This window comes from Cygnus olor, chromosome 23 (assembly GCF_009769625.2).
Source record: "Cygnus olor isolate bCygOlo1 chromosome 23, bCygOlo1.pri.v2, whole genome shotgun sequence".
Classification (NCBI taxonomy): domain Eukaryota; kingdom Metazoa; phylum Chordata; class Aves; order Anseriformes; family Anatidae; genus Cygnus; species Cygnus olor.
In genome coordinates, this window is record NC_049191.1 from 827,312 (window position 1) to 847,394 (window position 20,083).

The following is a 20,083-nucleotide window of genomic DNA, read 5'->3' on the forward strand; positions in this document are numbered from 1 at the left end:
GCTACAGAACGCAGTTGCTGCATAGGACCCGTTATTTCCACCCAATTTGTTTCACAGGATTCTGTCTTCCAACACGCTTTCTGCTTCGAAGATGGTAACCACCCCGCTGCACTCTGGCAAGAAAATTTTTCTGAAGAAGTCTGTAATTTATGTCTGAGGATAATATGCTTTAAAAAGCCAAGGAAGTTTAAGACAATAGTTTAGATAATCAAGCAGTTAAAGTCTTTTGCCTCCCCTGCCTATAAAAACATACAGTCCCCCCCAAACTTTTTCTCTGCCAATTTTAAGCCATAATCAGGAGGGAGAAGGCTGTTTCCAAGCCCGTGCTTGAGACGAAGAGCTGAGGAGACAATTACCAAAGCCTGCACCCCGCAAATCGTGTCAGCAAGTTATCAAGCATGCTGTGATTTCACACCCACCCCTCAATCACAAAATAAAGCGATTTTTATGCCTGAAACACCGTCTGCGAGTGCCTGAGTAACAAATACCTCATTATCTGGAACAAATCCATCTGGTGGAGCAGGAGGCCCTTCTGCGAGCAGAGCAGTGGCAGGGGGTCCCGGCGTGCCCACGGGCACCATGCCCTCGCCGTGCCCCGGGGCAGCTCCGGGGGTCGGGGGGCAGTGGGCGTCCTCCAGGCCCAGCCAAGGCCCAGTCGCCAGCACCAGTGGCTCCGTGGTGCCGGGAGGTGCTGGGAGGGCTCTGGCCTCCATCCCCGGCAGTGTGGAGGCAGCATCCTGAGCTGCCACCTCTGCGGTGGGCGCCCTGGTGGTGGGGTCGTCCTCCAAAGCCGGCAGTTCATCGGAGAGCTGCTCCGGGCTGGGCAGCACGGCCGGGCTAGGAAAGTCATCTGCATCCTGCAAGGCCGCCACCGGCCTTCCTGCTGGTGCGGGGCCACCGGCGAGAGCCCCGACTCCAGAGAGGACCGAGTCGGCTGCTTGTGGTGGCAGGGGGGCAGTGGGGACATCAGCAAATGGCGGCGGCGCTTCCAGAAGCTCTTCCACCACCACGGGCACAGTGTCGGTGGTGGCGCCCAGAGGTGGGTGCTCAAAGCACAATTCCTCAGCATCCACGGTAGGATCCCCAGCATCTGGTGGCGTCTCCAGAGCCTGGGGCTCGGGGACAGCCACATCCCCCGGTGCCGGTGGGTCAGCCAGAGCAGAAAGCCCCCCGATGTCCCACAGGCCAGCATCGAGAGCAGGCTGCCCGGCAGCGGGCGGCGCGCTGGGAAGCCACTCCGGGGCAGTTGGGCTGGGGGTGCCCCACACCACAGCCCAGCCCCGCGCCGCCGGCCGCTCCTCCCAGCCGCAGCCAAACAGCAAGTCCAGGTCTCCCGGCTGCAGCACGGCAGCCGGTGCCTCCCCGTGTGTGACAGCCCCCTCCCAGGGGGACCCCTCGGTGCAGGCAGCCCCCTCCAGAGCCACGGCCTGCCCCAGGGGAACCGCATCCCACAGGAGGCCCTCTGAAGGCACTGGGACCAGCATCGCAGTCTCAGATTCTGGCTCTGATACAGAGCCGGTGTGGAAAGGCAGCAGAGAACCGTGACAAGCATCCCCGCTTTCTGCCAGACAAGTTTGGCCCTCAGATCCATCACTCTCTTTTCCCAAATCTGTGGTTTCGTCCTCAGAAACCATTTCTGGGACATCCTGGTTGGCGAGCTCTGTCCTTCCAGGCAGAAGGTGATAGCTCCCACATGGATCCGCGCCCTCAACACCGACCTCGTCGTGCTGCAGGGGGGACCCTGGCTCCTCTGCCACCGTGTCAGGAGCCAGGGGCTGGCAGGGCGACAGCCGAGCCGGGGACACTCGGCCAGGACAGGTCTCCTCGGGGAGCTGCGATACTTCACAGGGGGGTACCAGCAAGTCTTGGTTATCTTCACCGCACCCCACCGGAGCGCTGGGGTGACCTGCTCCTTCAAAGCCGGGGGCTGGACACGTGTCCATCTCGGGAGATGCCACCCCACCAGCCACCAGTGCTGCCACCGCACAGCCGTCCATGGGCTCCAGGTCCAGCAGCGGGTCAGGTACGTCCTCCACCAGTGCTGGTAAGTGCTGCTGGCTGGAGCCCGGCCCTGCTGCAGCAAGGGGGCTGGGAGAGGCCCCTCCATCTGAGTCCGTCGGGGTGATGGCTGAGATGTCCCTTTCTGAGAAGGGCTCTGTCGCCGGCTCCATGGTGCTCAGCACCTGCGAGCTGCAGGTGACATCAAAGTCCTCCAGGTCCGACACGACGGCAGAGTCCGAGGCGCTGACTTCCAAAGGGGCTGTAGGTTCACATGCTTCCACTGCTGCCCCAGTGAGTTTTTCCAAATCTGGGTCCAGTCCCCCTGAGTCCAGTGGGGAGACCTGAACCTCCACCAGGACGGGGACGGCCCCATCGCCCTCGTCCTCATCCTGGCACTGCTCTTCCAGCTCCAGGAACATCTGCACCGAGTCCGTGTCAGACAGCTCGGGCACAGCGGGGCTGGCCGAGCGCTCCAAAGCCACAGCAAAGTCCTCGGCCTCGCACTGCACCGCCACATCCTCGGTGCAGCGCGTGCTGCCAGCGAGGGGGCCACAGGCACCCCCTGGGGTGCTGCAGGACTGCGCAGTCCCGGGGCTGGGGGCAGAACTGTCCCCGGGAGCAGCAAATTGTTCCCTTTCTTCAGAAATATCTGCCAAGCAACAGCTCTTCTCCTCTGCCACCAGCACAGCCTTTCCTCTCTCTGACAGCGTCGCCTCCTCCCACTCCTCCATCATTACCCAGCGCTCGTCCTCCTCAAATCTCAGCTCAGACTCAGTTTTCTCTCTGAGATTGGAGGTGATGAGAATGTTCAGTCCCGCATCCAGCAGCTCCTCGCTTAGGCAGGGGGAGAGGTTGACATTTTCCACCGTGCAGTCTGACTCGGAGGCCTCCAGAGTCTCCTGGCGCCCATCGCTGAGGTTACCCTTGATGAAGTTCTTCCTGGCCCGTGGCCAGGTGGCACTGGCGAGCCGGCAAGCCCTGGCCAGGTCCCCGGCACGAGCGTGGCCATCGCCCGCGGTCAGCAGGGGCTGGCTCTCATCCGCGGCACCACCGTAGCCGTCTGCTGCAAACTGCATGGCTGTCAGAGCCTCTGCCGTGCCGGATGATTTGGAGACGTGCTCCAAAGTGAGAGACTCGGACATGGGCTCGCTGTGGTCAGCCTGGCCGGAGCGCTCGGCCAGCATAGCGCTCGACTCCCTCTTATCCCGTAGGGAAGGGTTGGAGGCGCCCGCTTCCGACACCTCGCTTAGCGAGGCCCCCATCCTCTCTGCGAACTCGGTGAAGTTCGGCGGCATGAACGACTTCCACGACCGCCGGTTCACGTTCTCCTTCCTCTCGGGATTCGGCCGCCTCCGGGGTGGAGCTGGCGCCGGCTTGGAGACGTCGCTGCTGAGCTTCAGCGCGTCGAAGATGACCCGCTCGTCCAGCTTCTTCGCCTCCGGCGCCCTCGACTCGAACACGTTGGCAGCTCCCAGGGTCCCGTTGCTGGAAATGGTGCTGCTGTCCCCCTTGCCAAGGGTGCTCTTTGAAAGCTGGTTGAGCTTTGATCCCTGATCGATTTGCTCGTTGATTCTCATTGTGTCGTATATCGACCGCTGGGGCACGTAGCAATCCTCTATGTATCCATCCTCCTCCTCGCCCTTCCCCAAGCAAGTGCGGTTCTGCCGTAAACAGTCTGGCCTGCTCAGTGGTTTGCCCATGCTCTCGCCCTTACGGATGACGAAACCGCTCCGTCAACCTTGCGCGCGGCACCGCAGGAAGCATCACATCTCCGGCAGGTCCCAAACCCACGGTGGGCGGCCGCGGTCCCGACAGAGCAGTGCTACGGGGTCGGGAGGCTCTGCCGGCAGCGCTGCTTCGGCTCAGCAGCCCGACCGCGGGGCCCGAGCAGCGGAACAGCACATCTCATCCCCGGCCCCCCCCAAAAAGCCATCCGTCAGCAAAAACCATCCGAGCACGGCAGCTTCGGCAAATATTCCCAATGACCGTTTGCGATAGGAGCCGCAGAGTTTGAGGCTGTTAATTTATCCCGTGTGTCCTTCTTTAACAACAAAGGCACTGCTGGTCCGGGCCGCTCACGTATCGCAGCCCGGGCGCCGCGCGGCTCCTCTCATTCTCTGCCCAGCTCTAGTCCCGTGGAAGTCCAGCTGGTCCGAATTAGCCTCTCCCCCCGACTCTCGTGTTTTCATTTGAACTGAGCTTGTCAGCGGATATTCGTGCAAGTTTAAACACAGGAAGTTCTTCATTCAGGGCAAACTCGGAGGCTTCCTGCCTCAAAAACATGATGGCATTGTTGTTCCCTTCGCCCCACCGCGCCTTCGCGCCCGGGGCCACCCAGCCCCGGCGCTGCTCCCCCGGCGGGCTGCTCCGGCGGCGTGCGGCGGAGGAGGAGGGCTGCTGGGGCTCCTCTTTTCCTTTTTTTTTTCCTCCCCAGGAAAAAAAAAAATCGGCTATAAAACGCATCCAAAAATGGAAAGGGGCCGGATCGGCACGAATTCCCCCAAGTTCCCGGGAGCCGGCGGGGGGGACGGGGAGCAGCTGCGGCCGGCGGCGGCGGCTTCCTCCTCCTCCTCCTCCTCCCACCTCCACCTCCTCCTCCCGGCCCGGCCCGCACTAACTTTCGCGGCGGCCGGCGGCGGGCAGCGGCGGCTCCGCACCGCCGGGCGGCCCGGCCATGGCGGGGGAGCGGCGGGGAGGGCTCGGGCCAGCCCGGGGGCGGCGGGGCCAGCGCGGGGGCCGGAGCCGGGGGCCGGGGCCGCGCTCCCCTTCCCCCGCCGCTCGCTCTCGCCTTTTGTGCGCGGCTTCAGCGGCCGGGCCGGGCGCGCTGCCTCCCCCGAGGGTAGCCCCGGGCCGGTACGGCGGGCTGCATGGCGCGGCGGGGCCGCCGCCGCCGCCGCTGCTGCCGGTGCTGCTGCTGCTGCTGCTGCTGCTGCTGCTCCTCCTCCTCCTCCTCCTGCTGCTGCTGCTGCTGCTGCTGCCGGTGCCGCTCCGCTCCCCGCCGCGCCGCCGGCGGAACAAAAGGCCGAGCCGAGCCGAGCCGCCCAGGCCGCCTCACGCCGCGGCCCCGCCGCCGCCGCCGCCGCTCGCTGCCAGCGCCGGGCTCCCGCCGCGCCGCCAACTCCGGCGGGGGGCGGGCGGGGGGCGGCGCTCGGCGGGGCGGGGAGGGGCGGGGCGGGGGGAGGCAGCGCCACCGCCCCCTCCCCGGGAGCCGCAGCCCCCACCCCCACCCCCCCGGCCCGGGCAGGGGGGAGCCGGAGCCGGGCCCGATGGTTTTTTTTTTTTTTTTTTTTCTGGGGGGGGGGCACCGGGGGCGCTCCGCCGGCCGCCGGCAGCCCCCGGTCCCCGCCCCGCCGGGGTGGCTCCTCCTCCGGGGGGAGGCGGCAGCGCAAATCCCCCGACAAAGAGCAGCAACGCCCTGCCTCGGCGGCGGCCCCCCCCCCACCCCCGGGCCCCGGCCGCTTTTGTCCGCGGAGGGGCCCGGCCCGGCCCGGCCGCCCCCGGAGCCCCCCAGCGCCGCGGGCGGGTCGGTCGGTCCCGGAGGGGCTCCCTCGGGACCCCCGGGCCGGGCGGAGCAGCGCGGCCGGGCACCGGCGCCCTCCCCCCCCCCCTCCCCCCTTCCCATCCCGGGCACCGGGCTGCCCCTCCCCCGGGCACAAAGAGCCGCCGCCGCTCTTGTCGCCCCCCGGCAGCCCCCGGCCCCGCCGCCCTCTCCCCCCCGGCTCGCCGGGGCTCCCGGGCAGGCTGCGAGCGGCCGGGAAGGGGGGGTCGGCGGCGCGGGGGGGAACCTGCGCTTCGGGGGGGTGCCGGGGGAAGTCGCGGACTTGGGAGAGAAAAGCACAGGGGGTGAACCAGCCCCGCACACCCCCGGGCTCCAGGACCCCCAGAGCCCCCCAGCCCCGCGGCTGAACCCCAGCAGCTGCCAAAAACCAGGGCGGCCGGCGGGTCTCTGCACGCAGGGGGTGCGGTGCTGGGTGCTGGGGACCCAAGGGTGCCGTGGCTCTGCCGAAAGCCACCGCTGAGCCCCGTCCCTTTTACGGCTGAGGAGCTGAAGCCAAGAAGAGATGAAAGGCCTGATTTTTCGGGCACGCTGCAGGTGCCTGCTGCCTCCAAAACCGCGGGGACTCGCCCAGGGCCGAAGCAGCAGCTCAGGGCGCAGCTGTGCCAGGACCCGAGCCCCCCCCAGCCCTTCGTTTGGAGGCAGCAGCAGCCCCTCGCTTTGAGGGGGGGGGCAAACGGCAGCGAGCAACTGCTCCAGCACCACTCTCCCAGTGCTGGTTTTCCCCCAAAAGATGGAAACGATTGTTTTGCAAAGGAGGAGGCTTCCAGGGTTATAAAACGCCTGTTTAATTGCCTGAAGCATCCAGCTGAGCTGGCTGCAAACAACCTTTGGAAACCCTTTTCCTATAACCGTGATAAAACACGACCAAGGAAAAGAGTTGGGAGGTGAGGAGGGACGGACGAGCTGGGAGCGGGGTGCAGCAGCTCCGCGAACCTCCCGTCCTGCTGGTGGGGGAGCGCCTCGTGCATCCCAGGCTGTCCCTGGGCCCTCTCGTACAGATGCACGGGGCTCAGCTCGGTGCCCAGCTCCTTATACTTCGGGGGGACCGGGCCCCGGTGCAGGTTTTTAACGCGGCACAGCTGAAACAACACGGGAGGGGCGGCCGTGCCATGCCAGCGCAGCCGCACGGCTCCCGCTGCCCCTCGGCTGGAGCGGGACCGTTACCGCTCCAGGGCCCCTCCGCCAGGAATCCCAGGCATCCAGGCCGGGGGCGCGGAGGCTTTTTTGTTCCACTCCTAGGAACGAGCTCGACGTGGAGCTGCCGGCTTCACAGCCAGAAATTCTTTTCCTATTTCCTCATAAAGTCACGTGCCAAAAGCAAGCCAACTCTTCCCCTAACACATCCCCCCCTGCCCCCGTCTCTAAAACCATTAGGGAAATATTCAGCAGGTACTAAAGCCAATTAAAAACCTGCCGTGCCTAGCCTGAAGACCTGAGGTGGAGCTCTTGCAGGTTCCCCAAGTCACCGGCCAGTCGGTGTTAAGCCACCAAGTACCGCCAGCGCTGGGGCCAGAAGTCACGGGGCTGAAGGGGGCCGGGGAGCACAACCCTTGCTCCAGGGCTTTGCTCACGCTGCGCACTGGTGCGAAGGAGGGACAGGGCAGGGCGCGGAGGTCCTGTTTGAATTTCTGCCCTTTCTGCTGTCTGAACGGCTCTGGTATGTGGAGCCCTGCCAGCAGCGATCCCTGTTACTGAAATAAACGGCTGATAGAGCTTCCAGATTCGCAGCCCCGGGGGCTCAGGGGAGCGCGGCTGCTCGTTTCACAGCGAGCTGGACCCATGGTTCGGGGGCAAAGGACTGGAAGGGCCACCGGGACCCCGTACGTGGCTGCGGTTTAGTTCACAAATCCTCTCTGAGCAGCCTCATTGAGCCAGGCACAACTCTGGGTCCGAGGCTGGGGATGCTGCCACCACTCTTGGTCCCTGTGGGGACACCGGAGCTGGCAGCAGGCTGCTCCCTGCCGAGAGGGGACCAACGGGTGCTGTGAGGGTGTCACCGAGCAGGACATGGGCACCCAGAGCCACTGCCTCCCCCCGGCCCACCCTCTGGCCTGAGGGTGAGAAACCTCTGTCGAAACCCCCCCAGAAGCTGTTGCAGACTTGCTTGAGTTAGAGAGGCCCCCAGAGAGACCTGCTCGAAGGGGAAGCGTCCCCGTTTGTCCCCCAGACCCCCACTTTTCAAGCCTTCCTCATATGGGCACCGTCTCTGAGGCGCGGGGACGGCGAGCCTCCCGTGGCGGAGTGATGTCGCCTGTTTACGCCTGCATCGCATCCTGCCCGCCGCTACGGCGGCTGTTTACACGGGGAAGCGGTATTTGGAAACCAACATATTTTTAGCTTTCTTTTAATGCGTCTCAGCAGCTGGAAACGAGGGACCTGTGTTGGAAGATGATCAAGAGCCCAGAGACAGCTCAAAATCGCTGACGGACATGTTGCTAATGAGCCCGGCATACCACCGAGCGCCTTCCTTATCCTCGGGGCTCCTTTAATCCTCACCCTGCTGCCAGGCGCCAGCTCCCTCTGCCCTGCCCGTCCTCACCGAGCCTCTCCGATGGCAAGAGGTGGAGGGCAGAGAGCTCCCGGCTTGGCCCAGTGAGCTCTGGCCCGGTGGGGTTTGCTGAGCAGCCCTGGAGCTGGGTGCACGGGGTCCTGGCCGGGGGGGACGAGCCCCACGCTGCCACCTGAAGCTGCTTTGAGGGGACCTGAGGGGGTTTCAGACTCCGTCAGACATCACGATGAGAGCGCAGTGCCGCAGCGCACGCACCCGACATCGGCCTTACAAGCAGCTCTTTAGGTTTCGCTGAGATATCTGCTGGGGGAGGCGGGGAGTTTGTGCTTTTTAGTCTTTGCTGCATTTGTCGTTGAGTTCTGAGAGATTTCTTTATCTCCCTTTCAGCGCTGTTGCTCTCCTCCTAAACTCGCTTCTTTTGCCAAATCTCTGAAATTGGCGTTTCTGTGCGTTGCAAGGTACGCGGCGCTGCGTGGGCAAGCCCGGAGCCTGCAGCATGTTCCAGGCACCCGCGCCTGGCTAATCCCATCCGACCGTGCCGTGCTGCGGCTCCTCCATCCACTGCGCTCACAGCCGACTTCAAACCGATTTCATGTCAGGCCTCAGCCACCACGCAATCCCCCTCTTCAAAGCCAAAAGGGTTTCGTGATGCCGGCTGCGAGTGCGCCTTTCAAGCAGCGATTTGCATCCTGCAACCCATCAGTTCTTTGGCACCCGCGGACACCTCGCAGGGCTGGGGGAGGCAACCCACCTCCGTGGGGTCTGCACGGCTGCAGGAAAGCGGTTAGGGCCGGGTTGGAAACCAAACTCCTGGAGTAACCTTCTGCAGGTTGGACGTGCGGATGCAGGAAGCACTGCATTTCTAGTTGTTTCTTTAACAAGGGTGCAAGAGCTTCACTGAAGCGCTTTTCCTGCAAAGCAGCCAGCATAGATATTGGTATAAATAACTCCTGAGCGGAGCCTGGAGCCCACATGTTACAGCAGCGATCAGACTCAGCCCTACAACTTGCCATTCTGCACGCGGTCGCTGCGGAGCCTGGTGCTCCCACGACGCCCATCTGCGCAGCGCCGAGTGCCCCGAGGCATCCTACAGGGACCGAGAGGGGAAGGCAGAGCCCTGTGCCCACACTGTAGCGCCCGCTTCTGTCCTTGGCCCCCCTTTTTCCCTGCAAATCCCCCCCGTGGCTGCCCCTGAGCAGGGGGCAGCGGGGAGGGCCACGGGACAGGGCGGTGAATCAACAGCTCCGCAGGCTCTGTAGGAAGTGAGGTAAGTGCGTTATCATCCCGAGAATCCTCTGGATGGGAGACATTTTAAATCACTCCTTCGGCAGAAGAATTGGCAATTGTTCTGTGCGCGCTGCGGTGACTAATCCAAGTCCGAGCCGTTCCCCACGCCAAGTCTGCATCTGCTCCAGCCTCTCCCCGTCCCTGTCCCCAGCAGAGGACGGGGACAGCCGGGTGCCAGGGGGCAGCCGTGGGGTTTGCTCCACCGCGTGCTGCCAGCGGGGCTCCCTGCAGCCACGGCCCGGTTCCTCGCTCTCCTCTGCTCGGCCCTCGCAGACAAGCGCTTCCACCCTCCTGGCTCTCTGGGGCTCATACGAAGCCGGTATTTTTAGTATCTCCTGGAAACCCTGCGAAGTGTCACCACCACCAGTTAACGAACCCTCCTCTGGAAGAGGACAGTCCCATGCCCATCTCCCCTGGCGCGGGCTGGCAGGGAGCTGGCAGAAGACCCAAGGCATGCACAAGTGGGTGGCTTTGGAACAGTGACCCAAGCTGACTCCTGAAAGGGTCTGTTTGATCACAGCATAACTGTTTTATGGTTAAAAAAAAAAAAGAAAAAAAAAAGCCTTGTAAAAGCCTTGCTATGATTTGTTCAGTCTCAGCAGCTCTCAGCTTCCCTCACTTGTTCCCAGCTCGCACGGACACGCGAGATCTGCTCCCGAAGCTGCCTGTGCGTTGCCACCTTCCCAGTGACAACTCAAGGTCAAAACTCAGCCACCGCTTTCTGATGAACGGGCGCGCACCGGCGAGGCTCCCGCTGGGGAGGACAAGCTCCAGGTACAATTTGCTCTTCCCTTATTTGAGATGAATTCATTTCCAAGGAATGAGAAGGCTGCGTGCTGCAGGGGCCACTCACGCTCAAGTGTCTCTTCTGCGAACACGTTTGTTTACAGCGCTCCAGACCAGCGGATCAGAAGCACGGGCGAGCAGCGCCAAGTGCCACCAAGGTGCTGCAGCTCCGTCGGGGACCTCACCCTGGCACCGCCACCCGGCGCCGAGCTCGGCACGGGGCAGGCGTGGCCGCCTGCTCCCCGCTCCCACGTTTATCACCCATTTTCCAACAGGGGAGATGGTGCCTTTAAGGCAGCTTAACAGCTGTCAGAGAGGAGGCATTTTTGCGTGTGTTGCTGATGCTCAAAATACTAGCCAGAGATACTTTAAGTAGGCCTGGAAAGCGTTCAACAAGAAGACACCACCGTGCAGCCTGTCCCCGCTCCCAGCCCCATCCCACCCAGCTGCTCGGGACGGGACGACTGCAAGGAGCCACGCGCATTCCTCTGGGGGCACATAAGGGTTAAAAATACCACTGGGGGCTGCGAATCGTCCCCTCCGCCACCACCCCAGCCGGGTCACCAGGAAAAGCATCCCTGGAGCCCAGGGCCAGGGCCAGCAGCAAGGGTACCGCGCGCGGCAAGGAAGAGCTCGCCACCTCATTGCTGCTCTCCGGCTTGGACCCGCAGCCCTGGCACGGCGGCCGATTTTCCTTTGCACATCTTTGGGAGCAGCTCGGCAGCGGCGGAGCACACCCCAGTGCAAGGGACAGAGCCTGACCGACGGTCCCCGAGACCAGGAGGCGTGTGCACCCAGTCTTGTACAAGAGGAGCACAAAACGTCGCTCATGACTGCTCTCTCCCCCGGCCGGCAGAGCAGCGTGCTCTGCAAATGCAAATGGCATCAGCTCCGGGAGAGGAGCCACCCGTTTCAGTCATCCTGCAAACTAACCCACGAAGCACAGACCCGGGCAGCCACGTGCCCCTGCCCGTGTCTCTCCTTGCCACCGGTGCCCCTTGCAGCGACAACAGTTTCTTTTTCCAAGCAAATGTTCAGTTTAGCAAAAGCACAGCGCTGCCATGTTTGGGGCTGCCTTGGTATCCCCCATGGTCGCACCGAGCCACGTTCAGGGTCAGAGCGCTTTTATCTGCTGTTTTCATGCTCCAGCCACGAGGCTACCTCTTGCCCGAGCCCATGACCAGGCAGGTGCTGCTCCTGCACCAGCACGAATGCAGAGCAAACACAGAGAGAAATAAAGGCAAATTCTGCCTCGGATTTCTGTGCGCCTCCGCTGCACAGGGAGGAAACCACCCACCCCACTGTGTGCCCGGCTCCTGCTTTGCAGTTGCTCCCATGGCTTTGCTGGAGGCGACGCCGCGGGGATGGGCAAGTACATGATGCCCAGGGCAGCGAGCGCAAGGCAAATGCTGGCGGGTGAGAGCCACAGAGCGGACCATTTCTGGTCAGCTCCCACCTGAGGGCTGGGGAATCGGAGCTCCGAAGAAAGCGGACACTGTCCTGCCTCAGCGCGGGGCTGCAGCACGGGGCTGCATCGAGCTCATTGCTCCTTTTACTTAGGGTGACGTGGGGAGGGCCCAGAGCAGAATTAGAAAGAGCAGCATCTGAATGGGAAGATGACTAATGCTGCTCAGGACTTTACTCGCTAGCTGCATCACCACTCCTGGGATTTCTTTCCCTGACTTTTTTTTTTTTTAAGCAGACAAAGGGGTTCTGCAGGCACGAGGGCTGAGGGCTGTGCGGGCCCGGACGACCTGACCTGCTCTAAATGAAATGGGAGCGTGCCATAAGTTATTGCTGTCCAAGGGTCCTCCCTCCCCCTGTCCTCGAGCACAAAGCTTTACTGGCACGAAGCAGCCTTGCCTAAGCACAGCACGTTGAGCAACTCTCGTTTCAAATCGCCTCCCCGAAAGAGCGGCTGCCGGAGGAGCAGCGGGGAGCTGGGCTGCGGGGTACCCCGGCACGCCTCGGGGTGCTCGGCCCTCGCTCCTGGGGGGCTCTTGTGGCTCGGAACCACCCCCGGCCTCCTGCCAGCCCTCCCGCTGCAGGGGCCCCCAGCCGGGATCGGCCGCAGCGGTGATGCCTTCGTGCGGCTCGGCGCTGCTCCCTGCCTGGCTGGGGCTTGGGGCGAGATCCCGGGGAGCGCCGCCTGTGCCAGCTGCGGCAGGTCCCGGCTCGCCGGCATTCCTGCGCCGTGCCCCCGCGCCCGGAGCAGCTGCGGCAGGGGGGTGCCGGCTGGGAAGGGGCTCGGCCGTTGCCTTCCTCATCCCCCCTCACCCACGGTCCGGCCGCGTTCAGAGGCACAAAGGCATCCTCCCCTTCAGCATCTGCACCGGAGCAAATGTGAAAGCGATCATTTGGTTGTGGTGACAGGTTTGATGCCTTTTTCCTGGGTTTCAGCTGGGGTAAAGTTCCTCAGACACATGCAGAAATCATTTCTGGACTGCAAGGCCAAGGGGGAACGAAGGCACTCTGCCCAGCTTCTGCACTCATCCCCTGCATGGGAAGGAAAGCGTTCCCTAGAAGTACAGAGCCGCTCTGGCACACTACTGCAGGAGGGGAAAAGGCTGCTTTTCACTCCCAAGCCTTTTTCTATACTGTAGCGAGCCAAAAAAACTGCTCGCACCTCTGACCCAGGGAGCATTGCACAGCTGTGTGTTACTCTCTGCTCTGTAGGTGAAACAGAAAAATGAGACCTTGTCCAAAATTAACGCGGTGAATCCAAAGAGGGTCCCGGCTCACTGTTCAAGATCGTCAGTGCTAAGTACCAGACAGGCTTTGAAAGATGAGTTCAAAATGCAGCATGTAAAAGGTAAGCAGCAAGTAAACAAAACCAGGCAGACGTCTTCCCAAAACCCCAGCCCAGATGTCTTCCCAAAACCACCGGAGAACGCGATTCCATCTGCTTGCCGAGGCCCAGGCTGACAGATGCTCTTTGGGCAGGTGAGACGAGCCCACGCCTGGGGCTTTCTGGCACTGCCATGGCGAAAGAGCAAATTGCAACTCTCCTTTATCCTCAGCACAACTTTGGCTTCCCAATCTTTGGGAAGAAGGACTGCAATTCTGGCTCTTCTGGGTCAGGGGTTGCCGCTGCGTGAGAGCGGGCTTCGGAGAAAACCCCAACGTCTCCGCGTGACCCCGCGTCTCTCCTCCGCACCCAGGGAGTTATTCCCCTGGGGAATTCTGCTGTTTGCTAAACTGAATCAACGTAGCTGTTATGTTTAGTAACATTTTGACTGTGGCTCATTTAATTTCAGTCATTAAAATTTAATATTACTGTGAGCTTTGAGAAAACCAAGCCGACAGCAGAGAGGGCGGAGGGGGAAGAAGTGCCCCAGCCCGCGTGCTCCCAGCAGCAGCTCTCGCTGGTGGCTGCCTCGTGCCAAAGAGCGCAACGCGCTGTGTGACGCTCGTGGAGATGGCACGGAAAGGACTTCCCTGTTTTTAGTACCCTTTTATACAAAAAAGGGCTCCCCAGAGAGCTTGCGTGTGTTTATTGCTCTCGCAAGCAATGCCAAGCCAGCCTGCTCTTCGCTGAAGTGAAACCACGGCCCGCGCTCCTGCACCGTCTGCTCCCGTGCCCGCGAGCTCCGGCAGCGCCATGCCCTCCGATGGAGCTGAAGCATCTCACAGGGTAAAGCAATACCCATCAGGATGTCCACATAAGCACAGACTCCAGCCTTCAGAGATGCCTCTCAGGTGCACTTATCTCAGCATAAAACGAGGGGGTGAACGAGATGACACCTTCAGGACTCTTCCAGCCTGGATTCTCCCAGCCCTCTCCCAGCCCCAGCAACTCGCCGTGACCATTGGGGCCTGGAGAAGGCTCTTCCCCCGTGGGGCGTCTCATGGGGCGTTTGCAGGCAGGAAAAATACGTGGGAAGTGTCGAGTATAAGCTGCTTCACAAGTCATCTGCCCGTGACCTCAGCCAGCCTTCAATACCTCTCCTTTGATTAAAACGCGGACACAATGAGCCCAGAAGTGCCCACCTTTGTCAGGGCTGCATTGGCAGAGTGCCGGGAGCCCTGGGGCCACGCCTAATTTGCATCTCATTTACACAGATGTTCATTAAAATTGATGCCTTAAGACATGCTATCTGCCCGCTCACACCCCCTGGGCAGGCAGAGTGAGCCCCTGGGGCTTCCTGCTCTTGTCCGGGGGGAGCCAGGCCTGCGTCGCCCATGAGCAGCGGGCTCAGGTGCTGAGGAACCAGAGCCCCCCCCGAGCAGCGGGGCAGAAGCGGGGCCCCTGGCCAGCGCTGCCTGAACCCCTTCCATCACATCTGCCCCTAGGCAGAGCCCTAAGACGAGGCTTTACAAATATCTGCTCTGCAACGCATGCATCTCGCACAACAGTGCCTGCTCTCCGGATGAACCGTGCATGGGAGGAACGCTGCCACGTACCGGCGACTGCTCCATCCGCCATCGCCTCTGCCCCACTTCGTCCTCAGGCATTATACACCACAACCCTACGCTCACTGCCGCCACTTCCACTTTTCCCACCGAGCTTTCCACGAATCAAGACCCCGCTGTGGGCTGCAGGTCTCCCTCCTGGCCCTCGCACGCGTGGCCCCAGCACCGCTAGGCCTTGCATGCTGCACGGACACTGCGTCAGTTACACAGACCAGAAACTCCTTTTCGGATATATTTGCTGCAAAACAGCTGTGGAGTGTTCAACATTGAAATTAAGTCCTTCCTAAGCAATGCAAGTTTAACACCCAACACAAGAGATAACAGCAATGCAATCACGTAAGCTGGAGTTCGCCCTGTTAGTAACGCTGCCGAGTTTTTTTGGACAGGCAGCCCTCAAAGCAGAACTACCCCATCCTGGTGAGGGGTTCACAGAGCTGCCAAGTGATGGAACGGGATCAATTAGCCATGAGATGAAAAGTAAATGGCTGTAAAAATGCCTCCCCCTCCCGCCCTCCATGATCACCAGGAAACGGGCAGCCAGATGTAAATCAGCCCAATCATCAGCTCCTGAGCACATCGGTAATAGAAGTTTCACAGCGAGAGAGTTCCTAAGTAGTATTAATGTAATTAATGTAGTGTAACAGCATGACCCAATAACATAGTACTGTATTTAAAAAAATCAAACACAATCCAACTCTTTCCTCAACATTTCCTGCAAGCCTTGATGGTCCTGAACTGGTCCTTTGCTGGAAACATGAAAAGCCCACAACAAAAATCATCTCTGCTTGGTTTCTTTCCCCGTATGTCCCCCTTCTCCCACAGCTCATCTCTGGCTTTATTTGCACCCAAGGACCCCCAAATGGATGTACATGTGAACAACAAGTGGGAAGGGTGGGCCTGGTAGAAAGGCCTACAGGATGATCTGATCTGGACGAGGCTCTCAGACGATGCCAACAGCTCAAACGGACTCAAAAACATTCCTCCTTCCCGCGAAACGTAAATACCAACCGCCTCCAAAAGCCCAGGAGGTACTGGCATACCAACATTACACACCGCAAGAACAGGGAAAAGAATTTTTTCTGCCAGCCACAAAACCTTGTCTCTTCCTTTCATTGCAGACTATCAAGTCCAGCAGTTGATTTTGTATTCTCCAGAGCAACAGTAATCTACACAGTCACAACAGCTTGACGAACAGAGGTCCTACACAAAAGACCACAACACTAGACAGACCTTCAAACACCAAGTGCCATTTAAGAAGTGCTTTAGCATAAAGACTTACCTTGAAGTCTGCCAACTGCTGGTTGATAGTTTCAACCTCTGTTCCCACCACCCATTGCAAGGCCTCGTTCTCCTCTGCCGCTGTTGTCATGTGGGTCAGCTCCTTCAGCCTGCTGTAAAAGTCCTCGACACGCGACAGGGTCGTTTCTACCTGCTCCTGACGGTTCTTGCCTCTCTCAGTCAGTTTGCTGCACTGTTTGTTCAGCGTCTCCAATTCACGTTTCAGTCCTAATAAATCAGGGCTCCCTTCATCCTCAAGCATTTTCTTGCATTCACTTTCAGAAGCCTCAATGTCAGACTTCAGCCTGTGGAGCTTGCCCAGGAACGTACGAACGTCCTCTGCTTGGGACTGAAGGCTGTCAGAGTCTCTCCCGATGGGGCCCATGCTGTCTAGCTCATCATCGAGATCTGCCAGTTGAGAGAACATCTCCCTGACCCGACTATTGAACTGGCCAATCCCTTCAAGTTTGTTTTCCATGAGCACGCAGCAGTCATTTACTTTCTGCTTCACAGCTTTAAAGTCCTCCTGAGCCACCTCAGCTTGGTTTAACAGCTGAGAACAGTCAGACCCATCTGGGGCATCTTCTACTAGACCTTGGGTGAAGTTTTTCAGATAATCCACTTGTGGTTCCAGGGCATGCAGCACCTCCTGCTGGGCCCTGAGTTTCTCCAGGTTTTTGTTGCTGCAGGCTTGTGGCCCTAGTGCATCAAAGATCTCCAGCTGGTGCTTTGCCCCCTCCAGCTTCTTCTCGATGTTCTTGAAGCTCTCTTGAAACTCCTTGAGCCTCTGGGACATTTCGTCAAGGGAGCCCGTCTTGGCTTGCAGCTCTTCTGTGATGGCATCCATCTTCTGATTGATCCCAGCCTTCTCATCCCGAATGTCATCCTCATCGGTCTGAGAAGCATCGATCAGGATGTCAGCAGCACTGTTCAGCATCTCCAGCAAGGAGCGGCGCTTCTCCACGTCGCTCAGCATGGCCTTTGATCTCAGAAGAGTTGCCTCCAGCTGCACCGGATCCAGAGTCACTTCCAGCTCTGACATCTTTGCCTTGCAGTCCTCCACCCAAGGCAGGAGGTCCTCTGTGTGCCGTTGGTACTTCTGAGCTTTCTGCAAGCAGTCCTTGAGCTTAGAGTGTCTGTCAGCAGCCTGTTTGCTGAGCTCTTCCCAGTGTGTTTTGAGGCTGACCAACTGGTTTTGGAGAGTGGTCTTCTCCTCCCCAGGCTGGACAGAAAGCAGCAGAGATTCTCCCTCAGCTACGATCATCTCATAGGTGCCACTGTGTTGGTTGAGACTCTTCTGGAACTCCTCTTGCTCCTGAATTTGGCTCTGTAGCCTCTCCAGTTTAGCAGAAATAGGTTGGCTCTGAGCTTGCTGGCACAGTTTGTCATCTAGCCAGGTCCTGAGTTCATCAAACATATGCTGGAACTGCTGGGAACTTGCAAGCGCAGTCTGCAGTCGGTTCATCCGGTCGGCTGGAATGGAAATAAGATTAGAACGCAACAATTAAGCTGGAATCAAATAAGCAAAGTGCAATTATTTAAAATCATCTCAGATGCACCAACTGTGTTTTGATTAACAGGAAGGAGTTTTCCATTGCATCACTATCATTTTTGCTCACCAGTTCATGAATTTCTTCGGAAGTAATAGGTAATGATAATGCAGTAATCTCAGTTCTCCTAAGCAGCTTCTAAACACAACCTCTTAGAAACGAGAAGGGGAATCCCAAGATTAGAAGGTAGCCACTGTGCCTCCTCTACTCCCCATTCTGAAGTTAGGGACCATTTTTTTTCTTTTTTTTTTTTTTTTCCAGGCACTGTACATGCCACACTTCAACAAGCCTGCCTGGCTTGCAGGAGAGCCACTTTCTGTACTTTCACCAGTGGGACTAAACATCTCTGCTCACCCTCCAGGTTTGGATATGTCCAGAGTGAGAAGTCTCCTCTGCTTAGTGCCACATAAAACACCCACAAAGCACCTCACCAAAACTGATAAATAGTCCGTCCCTTATTATTCTTAAAAACCCAGTGATGGGTGAACCCTGTGGCAAAAAGCATGGGGCAAAGTTCAACACCTCTTAACCAACTTCATGCTGTCTCACCTGCCAGGTCTTCCAGCCCTTTGAGAGGAAGAGCCACGGTCTCCAGACGTTTCCTTAGCTCATCTTTCAGATACTGCTCCCCAATCAGTACAGACAGGTCATCACAGAGGGTCTGAGCTTCTGCGATCTCCTCTTCCAGCTGCTCCAGGTCTGAGCGGATCTCACTGGTTTCCTCCAGCTGCTGTTTCACGGCATCGGGCTGCGTGCTGACGGCAGACTGGCTGCTCAGGCGCTGCCCAACCGCCTTCACCTTCTCGGAGAGGCCCTGCAGGAGCTCCTGGTACTGGGTACTCTTCACTATGGCTTGATCAATTTGGCTGGAGCGGGAGTTGAGGCGTTCTGTCAGCTCGGACCATTTCTGATTAACCCCTTGGAGCTCTTCCTGCACCTGGTTAGTGGATGGAGAAACATCTCCAGGGCCAGTTAGGATGCTCTGAGCTGCCTGGTTGAGCTGCTCATGCTGTTGTCTGCGAGCTTCAAATTCCTTCAGCATAAACTGGAACAGAAATAACATGAAAATGTTTGCGTAAAACTGACAGCTCTGAGTACACACAGTCAAAACAAACCAGACCTCCAAGGGTTTTATCCAGCCCACAGAATCACTAGGAGCAAAGCGAGATGCTCCTGGGGCGGGACAGCAGTTGGGCAAGGGATACCGTGATTTATCGTGACCTTGTAACTTAGAAAGCTGGGAGGGGTCTGAGGCTCCAGCGACAGAGTATTCTGCTCTCTCTCTTATTTGTCCTACTGCTGTGTAATGTAACATAAACCGGTTAGATGAGAAGGAAATCTAATTACATTAACTGGGGCATTTTATTTTATGATGTGGCTGGTTACAGACGTGTTAGTATTTGGAAGCAGTAGGTGGGGAACTCGCTGCCAGGCAGTGCCCCAGGTGGAGGGGCAGCATTAGCAAGTCCTGCAGAGCATCAGCACAGGTCTTGTTTAAAGCAATTTTGCTCTCCAGGAGGGACCAAGTGATTCACCAATGAGTCAATCCAGCGCAGGGAACTGAGTTCAAGCACTGCACCCATGTCAAGTTATTCACAGCAGTTTGCAGTCAGCGGGGTTTGGAGGACTTGGAAGAAGAGCCCTGAGACCTTCCACCTCACACAGTGGAAGCGACACCCTCCTTCCTTGTCCCTAACCCACCGTGGGGACGTGCACACAGCCCCCAGCTCACCTGGACCTGCTGCTTCTGTGCATTCAGCATGTTCGGGTCGATGGAGAGGGGTCCCAGCACGCTCATCATGAGCTCCTTCTCCATCAGCCAGGGCCGCAGCTGCGCCTCGGCAGCCTGGAAGCTGGCCAGCTGGTTCGCCGACTCCTCCAGCTTCTGCTGCCGCTCGGCCGTTGCCTGGCTGGCTCGCTCCCACCTGCAATCTGAAGCAGCGGCTGCGTTGGCGCTGGTCGTGCTCCCCTCCACTGAGAAGGTTTTTCACCCTCCCTGTGGTTCACCCGACACGGGAAACCTCCTCAGCGTTTCTAGCGTGGCTCTATTCACTCTCCATCTAATAAGCCGTTACCCATTTCTAATGGCTACGTGGTCTTGAAGCTCATAGAAAAAACCTCGCAAGCAGGATTTCTGCAATCTAGTCACTACTGCCACGAGCTCGTCTGACCTTGGCTGAGCCATCTCACAGCTCTGGCTCAGAAACCAGCTCCGATAAATGAGGATACTCTCATGTGTATCAGTCCTCAAACAGCACATTCAGATCTCCTGGACGGAGAACTCCGTAAACGCGTTCCTGCTATTTCAAAGAAGAGAATCTCTGGGCTTCTTTTTAAATACACAGTCTTGTTTAGTCAACATTGCATTACCTAGGATATCCTTACTAATGACTAGAATTTTATATCAAGCAGTGATGCTTTTAATCAAAGTAATCAACTCATGCTGCTAATCTTTTTTTTTTTTTGAGAGGTAATTTAAGGAGGCAAGTCTTTAAAATATACATCCATCACAGAGATTTCATTAATCATGACAGTGCTCATCTCTGGAACACCTTGTACACCAGACAGCTTGGAGATAAGTTCGCTATTTACTGAATTTTAATTAGAAGCGACTCTGCTCTGCAGTGACTTTGGAATCGTCCTGCAGTCCTGAATCACTTCTAACGTGATGTTTCAAGACAGAAGCCTCACTAGAGTGCT

General features: G+C 58.8%; 1 protein-coding gene across 16 annotated transcripts in view; it reads right to left on the bottom strand.

The window, feature by feature from the left end:
- The window catches only part of MACF1 (microtubule actin crosslinking factor 1), a 143,068-nt gene that overhangs the window by 36,918 nt on the left and 86,067 nt on the right, over positions 1–20,083 (bottom strand). For all 16 annotated transcript variants that reach the window (XM_040535285.1, XM_040535287.1, XM_040535286.1 and 13 more), the window contains 3 exons: positions 19,116–19,315; positions 17,933–18,428; positions 15,835–17,306 (listed from right to left, as the gene is read on the bottom strand). In XM_040535285.1, the coding sequence (XP_040391219.1) occupies positions 15,835–17,306; positions 17,933–18,428; positions 19,116–19,315 (2,168 nt within the window). The remainder of the gene's footprint in view (positions 1–15,834; positions 17,307–17,932; positions 18,429–19,115; positions 19,316–20,083) is intronic.